At 36.7% G+C, this 15000-nt stretch overlaps 1 protein-coding gene across 9 annotated transcripts in view; it reads right to left on the reverse strand.

Moving 5' to 3' along the window:
* LOC139941124 (myoferlin-like) overlaps positions 1-15000 on the reverse strand; it is a 146151-nt gene that overhangs the window by 104118 nt on the left and 27033 nt on the right. For all 9 annotated transcript variants that reach the window (XR_011786540.1, XM_071937564.1, XM_071937566.1 and 6 more), the window contains 6 exons: positions 9679-9716; positions 8227-8309; positions 5605-5708; positions 4790-4858; positions 4181-4224; positions 2853-2929 (listed from right to left, as the gene is read on the reverse strand). Coding sequence is in view for 8 of the 9 variants with exons in the window: in XM_071937564.1 (XP_071793665.1) it covers positions 2853-2929; positions 4181-4224; positions 4790-4858; positions 5605-5708; positions 8227-8309; positions 9679-9716 (415 nt within the window). In the remaining variant the exon portion in view is untranslated. The remainder of the gene's footprint in view (positions 1-2852; positions 2930-4180; positions 4225-4789; positions 4859-5604; positions 5709-8226; positions 8310-9678; positions 9717-15000) is intronic.

The following is a 15000-nucleotide window of genomic DNA, read 5'->3' on the forward strand; positions in this document are numbered from 1 at the left end:
AAAAAAGCTGAAGCGCCAGACGCAATACAGATTACCGGGAAACGGTTCAATGGGGAAACCACATTACCAGCAAAATATAAATACTTGGGTATAACAACAAAAACAAAACATCAGGATCCAGTAAGCAGTGGTTTAACAATAGCCGGAACCATTCACAAACAGGGACCATAAAAGGTAGCCTACCAACAACGACATTACAAGACGGGAAGGGGGGTGGGTGAACTGACTCAGTACCAACTATCACAGTTGTTGGTACATTTTGAGGCCAAGACACTGAAAAACATCTGTCCCGCTAATAATTCCTTCAGAACTCCTCTTAAGCTTATCCTAAGAAAGGTTTCCAATCCATAGGGCAGGGGAAAAGGCATAACCATGTACATGTACATAGACAGGGAAACCAATCGGGATTGGAGTAAGACGCAGTCAGCAGACAGGACCAATCACAAAAGGGAAACACATCAAAACACAATGGAGCCCGACAAAAAAGACAAATGCAAGAGGGGAGGGGCGGGGAGTGCCACTGAAAGAGTTAAGATTCTTTTCAAATGTTTAACACTTGACAGTAATTTTTACTTCTTAAACAGTTTGCCATTTATGCAAAGCGCCACCACAGACAACAGCAGCATAAAGCCTAGCACTGCTAGTAAAGCTCAAAGTTTACTGAGATAAGGCCGAGAAATCCATAAATCCGTCATGCGTTGTGCGTAATGTGCAGTAAGCAATGCAACCTCAAGTTTACTTTATATACTAGCTATGCCAACATTGAAGTTGTAATTTAGTTGTAATAGTGTTTTCATAATGTTGTTTTCATAATGTTGTATTGTTCTTTGTTTTGTTTATTGTATGAGTGGGATCTCTACTCAACAAGCTGATGCTTCTTGGAGACCTCTATCCTCACACAAATTCCTATTGTACTTATGTCTTCCTTATAATCATTATAATATAATGTAATGTAAATGATATCACTGTTCCTGTGTGCGGTACAAAAATAAAAGAAATATGCAATGAAAATACACACCGAGCAATGCACTGCATTATTCATTAAACTATGTACAGTTTAATGAATAATGCAACATGCAATAGAGATACATGGAATTATGTACATTGCTCATATTGCTTGACACATACTTTTATTTTTACGCATTGCGCACTACATATACATACAACACATGACAGGCAATTGGATATCAAGCTTAAAAACCTCCAGACACCGTAACTAATCTCTGAGAAGAAGTCTACCTGGTGTGGTGCGTTCTTCTTCTAATACATCCTCCACTGATGATAGTCATCATTTTATTTCAGCATGTAACAATACCACAATCACACATGAATAAACTTGATCTTAACAAGTATAAACCCAATACACATGGCTTCATTGGCTCCACAGTAAATACTGGTTGTGCCGCAGTAGTGCGTGCATAAACACGCTCACCATTATCTCAACATGGTAATTTGACTCCCAACTATGGTGGACTGTGGGGGTGGGGGGGGGGGGGTGTTGAATATCAATACAAAAGTCACATATTACTTGATCTATTTCATTGAAACCCAAACTCAATGGGCTGTATTTGTTACCGTGTGAGGGCACTCTCATTTTTATCACTTACGGGTATACAAGATTCGTCCTGCATAGTTTTAATCAGCGTTCTGTCACTTTTGTTGTGCCGCAGTTTTAAGTTGCTGTAGAGGTCGATTATATCGACTCCTTTAAAAGTCTTTTTATCTGTGATGGATCTGATGTCTGTGGTGGTAATGTGTTCCTGTCTTTAATAACTGTTTTCTGTATGAATGATTATGCCCCCGGAAGTGATACAAATATGTTTGAGAGTGCCCTCACGTGGTCAAATATATGGCACATTGCGTCTTTGGTGAGACAACATCATCCAAATCAATCTACAACAGGCAACACCTTTGGACCTCAGATAACACTGGACTGTATGGGTGTACAGCGTCACAAGGTGCCTGTATCAGGGGAACAGGTTGGCTCTTTGGTTTCTCCCATTGCCTTTCACCTCTGTGGACCCCGGGTTCGAATCACACCTCAGACCAGTGCCCAATTTCATAGAGCTGCTTAAGCAGACAATATTGCTTATTAATTGTTTGCTTAGCAGGATACCAGTCACAAATTGTACATGTGACATGGAATTGTGGCTGGCAACCTTATTCTAGTAAGCATAATTTTGTTGTGCTGAGCTACTTTTTGTGCTTGAGCAGCTCTATGAAATTGGACCCAGAACCTTGGATGTGGATTGGGTTTTCAGTCCCCACCTGGGCCCAGTTTCATGGCTCTGCTTACTGCTTAATTCTGCGCTTACGACCACGATTCCCCGCTTACGTGCAAGCGCCGAATTTCTGCGCTAGCCCAGAAAGCGTAGAATGCCTAGTAACGTGGAGTACGCACGCCCAGAAGCCCAAATTCGCCGCTAACCCGTGAAATACGCTTGCCGTAAGCACAGAATTCCCTGCTTCCGTAAGCGCCGATTCTGTGCTTACGGTAAGCAGAGCCATGAAATTGGGCCCTGACTGCGTGGGTTTTCCCACTATGAGGTTTTCCTCCCACATCTCAAACTTAACATTTCTTCTCATTTCCTATTCAACGTATTCTCGGCGCTAATTGTGCTATAGGCAGTTGCCATGCGGGCAGCCATCTTGTATTACATGTGATTCCTGAGAGTTAGAGAACATGACCCAATGATACTACAACAGAAATGTGTCCTTGTCTCTATTTATAAACTATAAATAACAGATGTATAATCAAATCAAATAAAAAAATTAAAACCTAATTATGAATAACCATGGGGGTGGGGGACGATAGACGGTTAGAGTTTTATCCTTCAAGTATGAAATATTACCTTCTTCTCCTGGGGATGAAATAGCTCCAATATCAAGGAAGGTTGTTCCTATGTAGTCATCAGCGGAAACTCGATCCCTGTAAACAACAACAACAATAATAATAACAACGAGTTGTTATATAATGCATTTTACATTAACGTATCAATGCATTTTACATTAGTGCCCTGGTCATTATGTCAATGTCACAGGTTTGCAAAGGCTAATTTTGTTGTGTCTGTTTTCTTTCATTGTGTTTTTGGTTTTACAGCGCCTTGAACACCCAGCAGGGTAGATACGTGTGCATTACAAGTCTTTATTAGTATTAATAATAATTATAATATTCCCTTCAACGTTCTCAGTTCCCTGGGGAGTATACAGCCAGAGCTGTCGAGGCGCTTCAAAGGAATTTTCATAAACAATATCAACCTCTACCCTCCGCAGGCACTCACTTATACTTCGGAGTGAATAGAAGCAATTATAGAGAAGTGTCTTGCTCAAGGACACAAGTGTCTTGACCGGTCGCTTCAAATCCATACCCCGACGCCTTAAAGGAACACGTTGCCTTGGCTCGGACGAGTTGGTCTATTAAAAGCGTTTGAAACCGTTTGTTATGAAATGCATATGGTTAGAAAGATGTTGTAAAAGTATTATATAATGATCCACACAAGTATCACTCAAAATTGCACGGTTTTCCTTTTACGTTGCGAACTATCACGGTCGGCCATTTATGGGAGTCAAAATTTTGACTCCCATAAATGGCCGACCGTGTTAGTCGACAGGGTAAAAAGAAAACCACGCAATTTCGAGGCATATTTCTGTAGATCATTGTATTCTACTTTTACAACATCTTTCTAACCATATACATTTTACAACAAACGGTTACAGAACGCTTTTCAAAGACCAACTCGACCGATCCAAGGCAACGTGTTCCTTTAAAGGAACAGGTTGCCTTGGATCGGTCGAGTTGGTCTTTGAAAAGTGTTTGTAACCGTTTGTTATAAAATGCATGATTAGAAAGATATTTTAAAAGTATAATATAATGATCTACACAAATATGCCTCGAAATTGCGTGGTTTTCTTTTTACCCTGTCGACTAACACGGTCGGCCATTTATGGGAGTCAAAATTTTGACTCCCATAAATGGCCGACCGTGATAGTTCGCGACGTAAAAGGAAAACCGTGCAATTTCTAATACTTCCAATAATTCCAATTTTTTTTTCTACCAACATCTTTCATATTTCCTCGTTTTCAAAAAGAATTCCTCTGGGCAAGAAAACATTCTTGATGGAAATTTCGATTGAAATCTCAATTTAAAGAAACCCCATCAGATACACAAAGACAAACTTACCAATCTCTCATTTGAAACTTCACACGTTCACACATTGACGGGAACTGTGACAAACAAAACAAAAAATGTCAAATTAGTAAAATAATTGTACACCCTACAAAGGCGTTGTTTTTCCCTATGCTGATGTTTGGACTGCCTGCAAGGTATAAAGTTGCCCACTGTCTATTTGTAATCTCCTTTTTTAAAAGTTGTATGCCGGTAAACAAATTTGTGAATACAGAAAACAGAATCTGGACACAGAATCTGTTCCATCATTGTATTCCATCATTGCATCATTTCGGCCCCATTTCTTAAGGACACTGGACACTATTGGTAATTGTCAAAGACCAGTCTTCTCACTTGGTGTATCTCAACATATGCTTAAAATAATAAACCTGTAAAAATTTGAGCTCGATCGGTCATCGATAATAATGAAAGAAAAAACACCCTTGTTACACGAAGTTGTGTGCTTTCAGATGCTTGATATTCGTGAAAAAAATACTGCACGTACTTTCTCGAAAATTGTGGTAACTTCACACCTAAAATTGCAACTCCCACAAAAGTTGGATAACTTCCTGCATATAATTTTGGAGGATTTGGGACTTTTGGTAAAATGGATCATTGACTTACCCTGATTGGTACTTTGAGCTCCTGGTTCCAATCTGGATGGTCATTGGTGTACTTCACGTCAGTCTTCACCTGTAAACACATCATCAAAAAGACACATTCATACATCAGCACAATGACAAATCAATCACCAACTTCTCAATGCACAAACACATCCACGTATCAGTACATGAACACATTGAACAAATGAACAAACGGACACATCAACACAACAATACATCAATACATCCACGTATCAGTACATGAACAAATCAATGTACCATCAACACACTAATGCATCAACACATAAGCACATCAGTGCATCAACATATCAGCGCATCAACACAGCATCAACAATCAGCCATTCAACAATCAGCCATTCAACAATCAGTGCATCAACACACTAATGCATCAACACATAAGCACATCAGTGCATCAACATATCAGCGCATCAACACAGCATCAACAATCAGCCATTCAACAATCAGCCATTCAACAATCAGTGCATCAACACATAAGCACATCAGTGCATCAACATATCAGCGCATCAACACAGCATCAACAATCAGCCATTCAACAATCAGTGCATCAACACACTAATGCATCAACACATAAGCACATCAGTGCATCAACATATCAGCGCATCAACACAGCATCAACAATCAGCCATTCAACAATCAGTGCATCAACACAGCAATGCATCAACACGTCAATGCACCAACCACTCATTGCACAAACACATCAGCATATCACTAAATGACACACTGATTCTTCTTTGCTTAATTTCACTTTCAAAGATAGACAAGAATGAACTGCAATTTCTTGTAAACTGTTCTAACCTTCTTGCCAGCAAAGGAAGCGATCAGGTATGGATCCACCAGCTCCTTCTTCTCAGATCCCGAGCCAAGGATATTCTTGATCCCCTCGAAGAAGCCAGCGTCCACTAGAGAGAAAACAAATAGATCAATCAATTAATAAATAAATCATATTAACAGTAAAATCTTAATAGATTACGGCCAATACCAGCTCCAGAACAATGTTCCCCTTTTCCTCAAGAAATGGGGTCTCTGCAACATGTTCAAGATCACTGATAACAACATTGAATGGATTCTGTAATTCTGTTTTACTTCCTTGAATTGTCTTCAATGCCGTACTATAAAATTTGCCAAGTGTTAATCTGAATGTAATTTCAATCCCAGCTACCGATCTGTTATTTGTAACAAATATTTGTTGTGCATTAATGTAAATTTTGATGTTTTTCTAGGTTTTTGTAAATTCTGTATTGTATATTGAGAGAATAAAGTTGTTGTGTAAAGTAAAATTAAAAAATTAAAAAAATTAAAAACAATCTTTGCTTGTGCGAGTGATACTCCACGTTACTAGGCATTCAGGGGTGGATTTCACAAAGAGTTAGGACTAGTCTTATCTCGAGTTAGGACCAGTTACTCGTCCTAACTTAGGACTATCCATGCAATTTGTATATCTCCTAACTCTTTGTGAAATCGACCCCTGGACTTACAAAGCTAGCACAGAAATTAAGTGCTTGCCCAAAAAGCAGATAATGGTGGTCACAAGTGCAGATTTTGGTGGTAAGCAGAGCCATGATATTTTGTCTTTGTTCTACCCAAAATTAATTCAAAATTTATTCAGTCAGTTGTTTATTATTTAAAGACAGTGGACACTATTGGTAATTGTCAAAGACCAGTCTTCACAGTTGGCGTATCTCAACATATGCATAAAATAACAAACCTGTGAAAATTTGAGCTCAATCGGTCGTCGAAGTTGCGAGATATTAATGAAAGAATAAAACACCCTTGTTGCACCATGGTCTTACGAAGTTATGCGCTTTCAGATGCTTGATTTCGAGACCTCAAATTCTAAATCTGAGGTCTTGAAATCAAATTCATGGAAAATTACTTCTTTCACAAAAACTATGTCACTTCAGAGGGAGCTGTTTCTCACAATGTTTTATACTATCAACCTCTTCCAAGTACTCGTAATCAAGAGAGGTTTTATGATAACATTGTTTTGAGTTATTATCAATAACTGCCTTACACTCAAAACTAGATGTTGCAGCTTATATCCACTTAAAAAAATTAAATAAAACTTACATCAATCCGCTAGACATGATAAATGACCCTTGAAATGATGATGGAATTGTATTTTTAGCACAAGGATCAAGACAAACATATGGTATATGCTTTCATGTGCTTTTCAGGGTATTTAAAGGCACTGAACACCTTTGGTAATTGTCAAAGACCAGTCTTTGGTGTATCTCAACATATGCAAACAATAACACACCTATAATGAAAATTTGAGTGCAATTGGTCCTCTCAGTTGCAAGAGAATGACAACAAAAACACCCTTGTTACTTTCTGTGTTTTTAGAATCAAAGGCTTCAAGCTCATGTGTTTTATTAATTGAGTGAGGAATTACCTCTTTTGTCAAAAACAGGTGTAGCGCACACGGCAACTGTTGCGAATCGTTCTGTGCAAATTTGTGTCATTAAAGTTTGCATCACATTTGCATTTGTAGGATTTGAGGCTTTGTATGGTGGAAATACGATATACGGTAACACCATGTAATGACTATCTCTAATGAGTTGGGGTGGTTCTGGAAAAAAACGTTGGTTGGAACTCCTTGAAATCAACTCCTTGAAACCAACGGTTCTTTTCAGAACCACCCCAACTCATTAGAGATGGTCATACCATGGTGTTACCGCAAAACCTTTCTATATAACATTTGCATTTGCAGCAAGTATGAACCGGGCTTTAGTGTGCTAATATCGTTCCAAGTAAAATATTTTTGGTCCAGTGAGTATTTTGAGCACCAAGCCTTGCTGTCTTGTTGTTTCTTTCCCCAAATTTAATAATTAATTCATAAATACCTTAGACAGTTTCGCTATTCCTATTGGTGGAGAGCGCGTCACGTGGGTGTGTATAAACCTTTGTTTATGACCGGTAAAAAGTGTTAATTCATGGGCGTGACACGCGACCTTGCACCTGTTCTTATAAGACAGTTTCTTCATTCCTATTGGTCGAGAGCAACAGCTGGAACAGTTGTGCCACATCACGCGATACGCGCGACGCGCACAGCATTCCCTTATAAGGAGTTGTTTACCCGAGGGCGGCGGAGGGCATTACCATTTCATAGCTGGAGGGGTGTTGTGTTGAAAGAAATCATTTAACAATTATAATTTTTGCATTTATTTTACTTTTTGACCAAAAAGTGATGATGTTTTTGACCGAAAAGGTATTTATGACTGGGAATCAAAGTGTGTTGAATCGGTTTTCAACTAGTGGTTTAAACCCGCCGAGGCCTGGTTCATTATAATTTACCTCGACTTCGTCTCTGTAAAATTATCAAGAACCAGGCCTCGTTGGGACTAAACCACTAGTTGAAAACCTCTTCACCACACATTGATTCCCTTTATTTATAGATATTTAAATGATTCCACTTACTCTGTGGTATATCTTCTGCATGGTAGATTTTTACGTTGAACATTCCCTTCCTCAACTGCATGCCGGCTGGTCGAAGCAAATTGCTGGAAATAAAAAAACTCAAATGTTAACTACTTGCATAATCAAAAATGACAAAAAAATCATGTTAACGAAAAATAACCTTTAAAGGGTAGGTAAACATGTACGTCTGGTAATCACTCTTCATATTAATGGCAATAAAAACCGTTGGTTAGAAGCTATTAAGCTTGGGCATTGTTGTTTTTTTTTTGTTTTTTTAAATATATCAGGTTTTTCGATGATATCGCGTATCATTTTTGAAGTCATCATAATTCAACATCTCACAGAGCAAGTGTTGAAAATAATAACCTGCAAATTCAATCGAATTGTATATTTTTCAGGTTTACTGTCTACCCATGGTGTGAAAACCTAGGCTTATTACATGTACATAAGCCTACAGCAGCTTTCGATAATGTAAAGCATTTTTGAGAAATATTTCACTTCAACAAGTAATCAGTTTTTATGCTAACAAATTTTGAATCTGAGAAAGCTTCTCAGATTGTGTAAGGCCGAGTAAAAAAAGAAACATGTTTAGCGTCCGGGTTTCTCAAAAAAGGAAGGAGGGGCTTTTTATTTTTTATTTCAAGATGGCCGCCATTCTTTTTAAAATGTCAAATATCCATTGTTTTTTTCTACTGCTCAAACACACAATAAATACTTGAAACATTTTGGTCAAGACATTCAGACAAGACATTCAGATTTTTTTAATTGAGATCGTTTAAAAAAAACTTTTTCATTAAAAAAAAAAATTAATTAAAACATTTATTTTTATTTTTTATGTGTGCATAAAAAAAAATTTAAAAAAGAAAGGAGGTGGCCTCTAAAAAGGAAGCGGGCAGGGACACTAAACATGTTTCTTTTTTTACTTGGCCTAATCCTATTAGGAATTAATTATTCTTCCTGCATGGATAAATTCATTCAGGATTTTCTGCGGTGTCTCAAAAACGAGACCACCCTTTTGAAGTAAAATTGTATATCTACATTTTATTTATAAAGAAATAAAACAATCGAACGATTCCAACACCCAAGATATACTTTGCCTTTAAAGGCAGTGGACACTATTGGTAATTACTCAAAATAATTATTATCATAAAACCTTACTTGGTGTTGAGTAAAACATTGTGAGAAACTGCTCTCTATGAAGTGATGTTGTTTTCGAAAAAGTAGTAACTTTCCACGAATTTGATTTTGAGACCTCCGATTTCGAATTTGAGGTCTCGAAATCAAACATCGAAAAGCATACAACTTCGTGTGACAAGGGTGTTTTTCACAGGTTTGATATTTTGTGCATATGTTGAGATACACCAAGAGAGAAGACTGGTCTTTGACAATTACCAATAGTGTCCACTGCCTTTAAAAAATTCAATAAAGTCGAAAAATTTAAGAAATACTCACGTCTCTATGTCATCAGAATCATCACATTTCTTGAAAACCTGAAAGAAAAAAGAAAAAAATTAAGTATTGATTTCAAGAGGAAAACTTTCCTTTTACTAAACTATCAAACACATCCACAAAAGAACAGTAATATTTGAAGAAAATATATGATATAAATCGTAGTTAAAGACGTAACATGCAGAGTTTGACTTTATGTTGGAAAAAGCCTTCGGAGTGCCACTTTAAGTCAATACTCCCCAGGTAGAAAGATTAAAGGAATTTCATTGGCCCAGATACCAGGCCACTAATATTATAAAGCGTATAAATACGTTATTGTACAAAATGCATAAGAAAAAAAATTGTATAAGAAATATAGGATTTGAGGCATTGCATGGTGAGGTATCAATATATATTTGGTTTGCGGTATCACCATGTGTGTATCTACTTGCCAGTGCCAGGTAGAGTTTGTTCTTAGAGAAATAGTTGTAATTATGCAATAAGTATTATGTTCAAACAGTCTGTCCATACTTTCTTCTTCCTGTTTACTTTCTGTTTGTCTGTTCATCAGTCATCTCACAACAACAAGCCTAACTTCTAGATGATGCCTCCATACTTGATTTGTGGTAAATACTTAAATTTATTTTGGCTACATGTTATTTACAAACTTTCGTTAAAGGCAGTGGACACTATTGGTAATTACTCAAAATAATTATTAGCATAAAACCTTACTTGGTAACGAGTAATGGGGAGAGGTTGATAGTATAAAACATTGTGAGAAACAGCTCCCTCTGAAGTTTTTGATAAAGAAGTAATTTTTCACAAATTTGATTTCGAGACCTCAGATTTAGAATTTGAGGTCTCGAAATCAAGCATCTGAAAGCACACAACTTCATGTGACCATGATGGTGCGACAAGGGTGTTTTTTTCTTTCATTAATATCTCGCAACTTCGACGACCCATTTAGCTCAAATTTTCACAGGTTTGTTATTTTATGGCTATGTTGAGATTCACCAACTCTGAAAAATAGTCTTTGACAGTTACCAATAGTGTCCAGTGTTTTTAATGTAAGTTCGGAAATAAATGTGAGTTTGAATTGAAATGTAATAGGTAACACAACCCAAAATTCCATACAAATAACCATGTTTCAGAAATAAATACCCTGTGAATGTGTGCACAACAGGGAGGTCGTATAAAGTTACAATTTGTCTACCATCTGCAGTAAAAGCTGGCAACAACAGCTGTGTTTTTCTGGGTATTAATGTTTACTGTCTGAAACATAAATGCATGAATTTGTGCGCAGACCATCAGACTGAATATGAAATCAGCTGATTCGGGGAAAAGTTGCATGCCTGAATATTGGTAAATTGGTAGTAATAATAACAACTAGACATAGAATTTTTGTTAGTTACAAAAAAACGGTGTTTGGTTGGACGTTACGTGATGACATTGAAACATAAAGATGACTTTTTCTACAACGTGTCGTTTATTTTTGTAGTTAAACTTGTATCACAGTTTTTAACAACTCCTTTTTTCTTCACAAATGCAATATGTTTGTGACCTAATGCTTTTATACTGCACAATTAATCTTGCAACCGTTTGTGGCTGCTTGGGGCATTTTGAAAGTCGTTTGTGGCTGACCGCTTTAGCACGCTATGGTCTGTTAGGGGGTAAATACAATTTAAAGGGAAGGTACACGTTTGGTAATTACTCAAAACAAATATTAACTTAAAAACTGACTTGGTAACGAGCATTGGAGAGCTGTTGATAGTATAAAACATTGAGAGAGACGGCTCCCTCTGAAGTAATATAGTTTTTGAGAAAGAGGTAATTTCTCACTAAAATAATAAAAGACTTCTAGCTAATAAATTTTAAATATTATTATTAGCTAGAAGTCTTTTACTCCTATCTGAAAGCACACAAATTCGTCCAACAAGGGTTTTTTTTTCTTTCATCATTTTCTCGCAACTTCGATGATCGATTGAGCCCAAATTTTCACAGGCTTGTTATTTTATGCTTATGGTGGGATATACCAAGTGAGAAGACTGGTCTTTGACAATTACCAACATGTACCTTCCCTTTAAGAAGGCATAAGGAACCAGTGAAGAGACTGTTTTACCAGTGTGATGTGGCTTATGTGAGTTGTGGTGGCTTTAACTGGGGTTTGCCCTTAACTTTTGTCTGTGACTTGCGTCTTTCCAATAGGACTTTTAGCTTGTCATGTCACTAGTCTGCCAGTTTTTTCACTGGTCCATATTAATTTAAAGGGAAGGTACACGTTTGGTAATTGTCGAAGACCAGTCTTCTCACTTGGTGTATCCCAACATAAGCATAAAATAACAAGGCTGTGAAAATTTGAGCTAAATTGGTCATCGAAGTTGTGAGAAAATGATGAGAGAGAAAACACCCTTGTTGGACGAGTTTGTGTGCTTTCAGATATAGGAATAAAATACTTCTGGCTAGAAGTCTTTTATTATTTTAGTGAGAAATTACCTCTTTCTCAAAATATATGCTACTTCAGAGGGAGTCGTTTCTCACAATGTTTTATACTATCAACAGCTCTCCAATGCTTGTTACAAAGTCAGTTTTTAAGTTAAAGACACTGGACACTATTGGTAATTGTCAAAGACTAGTCTTCACGGTTGGTGTATCTCAACATATGCATAAAATAACAAACCTGTACAAATTTGAGCTCAATCGGTCGTCGAAGTTGCGAGATGTTAATAAAAGAAAAAAACACCCTTGTCGCATTATGGTCACACGAAGTTGTGTGCTTTCTGATGCTTGATTTCGAGACCTCAAATTCTAAATCTGAGGTCTCGAAATCAAATTCTCCGAAAATTACTTCTCTCCTCGAGAACTATGTTACTTCAGAGGGAGCCATTTCTCAAAGTGTTTTATACTATCAACAGCTCCCCATTACTCGCTACCAAATAAGGTATTATGCTAATAATTATTTTAAGTAATTACCAATAGTGTTCACTGCCTTTAACTTTTGTCTGTGACTAGCGTCTTGCCAACAGGACCGTTAGCTTGTCATGTCACTAGTCTGCCAGTTTTTTCGCTGGTCCATATTTAAAGGTTGCACTTGTTGTCAACATTGTCAATATCATGGTGGTTGTGATTTGAATTCAATTGCATTTAATATGAAGTGGATTTGGAGTAATCTTTTTGCCAGGACCGAGTGCGCTAACCCAAATACACACACCATTTGTTTTGGTTCTGCGGCTTTGGTTGACATTTTAGGGCTATACCATGTTAGAAAAGTTTGAGAGCAGCCAATATCAGTATTACACGCAATTTAAGCAGTTAGTACAGTCGCGGACTGGATGACCATACATGTTGGTGTGAACGTATTGGCATACTGCATTCACAGGTTAATACAACTCAGCAGATAACCTGGTAGATATTATTTATAGTGTGTCAAATTTGAAACATCTGTAACTTCTGCAGGGACCAGGGAACAGTCCACATGAATAAATGACCCTCGTTTCCAAGACACAACATCTCTTCACTGTTACGACAGGTACTCATAAAAAGTGGATGGAGAAAATAACAAGTCCTTAACCTTACGATAAAATGGGGTCAAAAAAAAAAAAGTTTTATTTTAAACTCTTTCGCAGTGAAATTTGAAACATGACGTCATCAGAGAGCAACATGAATTAGGTCTGTACATTTCAAAGATGAATTTCTGAGCCCCTTAAAAGCTCTAATTCAAGGACTTTTTGATGGAATATAATCAGAATTCAGGAATGAACTGAACATTATTTGTCAAAAAAAATTTTAGACCACTGAGTAAATTTATATATTATTTGGGGTTGGAAAAAGACAAATTGACTACATGTAGAACGGGATTTGACACAACAGACAGTAGCTTCTAAATATTTAACATAAAAAAGGAAGGGGTCATACATGTAGGTATTTGTTTTGTGAATACATTGCTTATTTTTAGGCAAAATTATCAAGAAAAATACAAATAAAGTCACTGTGAAACTTTCAGCTGAGAACAGTGTCTGCAACAAACTTTCACAGTATCTTCACAAGAACATCAAATCTTAGATTCAAGATTCAAGATTCAATAAAGCGTTTATTCCATACTCTTGTTGAAAAAGAAAAAAAAAAGGTGAGATTTAAACAGTACATAGAAATTTAACCTATCCATCGTTTAGTGACGTTATTTATTACCATATTATATCCTCTTTTTACACCCCTTTTTATCCCTTTTGGCGTTTAGTATTTTTTGTCTTTGTATTCATGTCACTTAATTTATGGATAATGTCAGGTATTGTTAGTGTATTTTTTTTACCAAATATATGTTTGTTTGCCTTATACTCGCCTATTTCACCTAAACTTTATATTGTGCCTTACTTGTTGTTTTACTGTAGTGTTAAAGGAACACGTTGCCTTGGATCGGACAACTTGGTATTTAAAAAGCATAGAATATAATGATCCACACAAGTATTCACTCAAACATGCACGGTTTTCCTTTAACGTCGCAAACTAACACGGTCGGCCATTTATAAAATTTGACTCCCATAAATGGCTGACCTTATTAGTCGACGAGGTAAAAAGAAAACCACACAATTTCAAGGCATATTTGTGTAGATCATTGTATTATACTTTTACAACATCTTTCTACCCATGCATTTTATAACAAACGGTTACAGAACACTTTTCAAAGACCAACTTGACCGATCCAAGGCAACGTGTTCCATTAATTAAACTCTTTGAGGCTTGCATAGGATGCTCTATAAATCCATTTATTGTTATTATTAACTGCATATAAAGCCAAAACATTCACAAATGGAAACCGACCCTCAGAAATCTAAGAAATATATCATGCATGATTCATTTCTCTCAATGTTTTTTTTTAGTGCTTTTCACAATGTTTTAATGGTCATTGATTTTTGGAGTAGACCCAACATTTATAAAAACATGAACATTTTAAGGATTAGTTTGCTTCTTTAGTTTGTTTGTTTGTTGTTGTTTTTTTGTGTTTTGTTTTGTTTTTGTTTTTTTTGGGGGGAGGTAGTTTTAATCAGAGGATAGACTATGCAAATTTGTGCGTAGAATGACCCGCCTCCCTTCTATGCAGAATTCTACCCTTAAACGCCCAATTTCCTTCACATACATGTAATTGCCGTCAGTCAGTTTTTGATGCTTACGGACTTTGAACAATTGATTCAACTCTTTTTGCTGGTAGTGAAAATCAACATTGACAAGGTAGGCAGATCTTATGCACACTTGGCTAGGTTTAAAGGCACTGGACTTGTTTGGTATTTACTCAAAAAATAAATCAGCATACAAACTTAATTGTTAACGGGCAACAAAGAGCTGTTGATAGTA

Source organism: Asterias amurensis, chromosome 8 (assembly GCF_032118995.1).
Source record: "Asterias amurensis chromosome 8, ASM3211899v1".
Taxonomy (NCBI): Eukaryota; Metazoa; Echinodermata; class Asteroidea; order Forcipulatida; family Asteriidae; genus Asterias; species Asterias amurensis.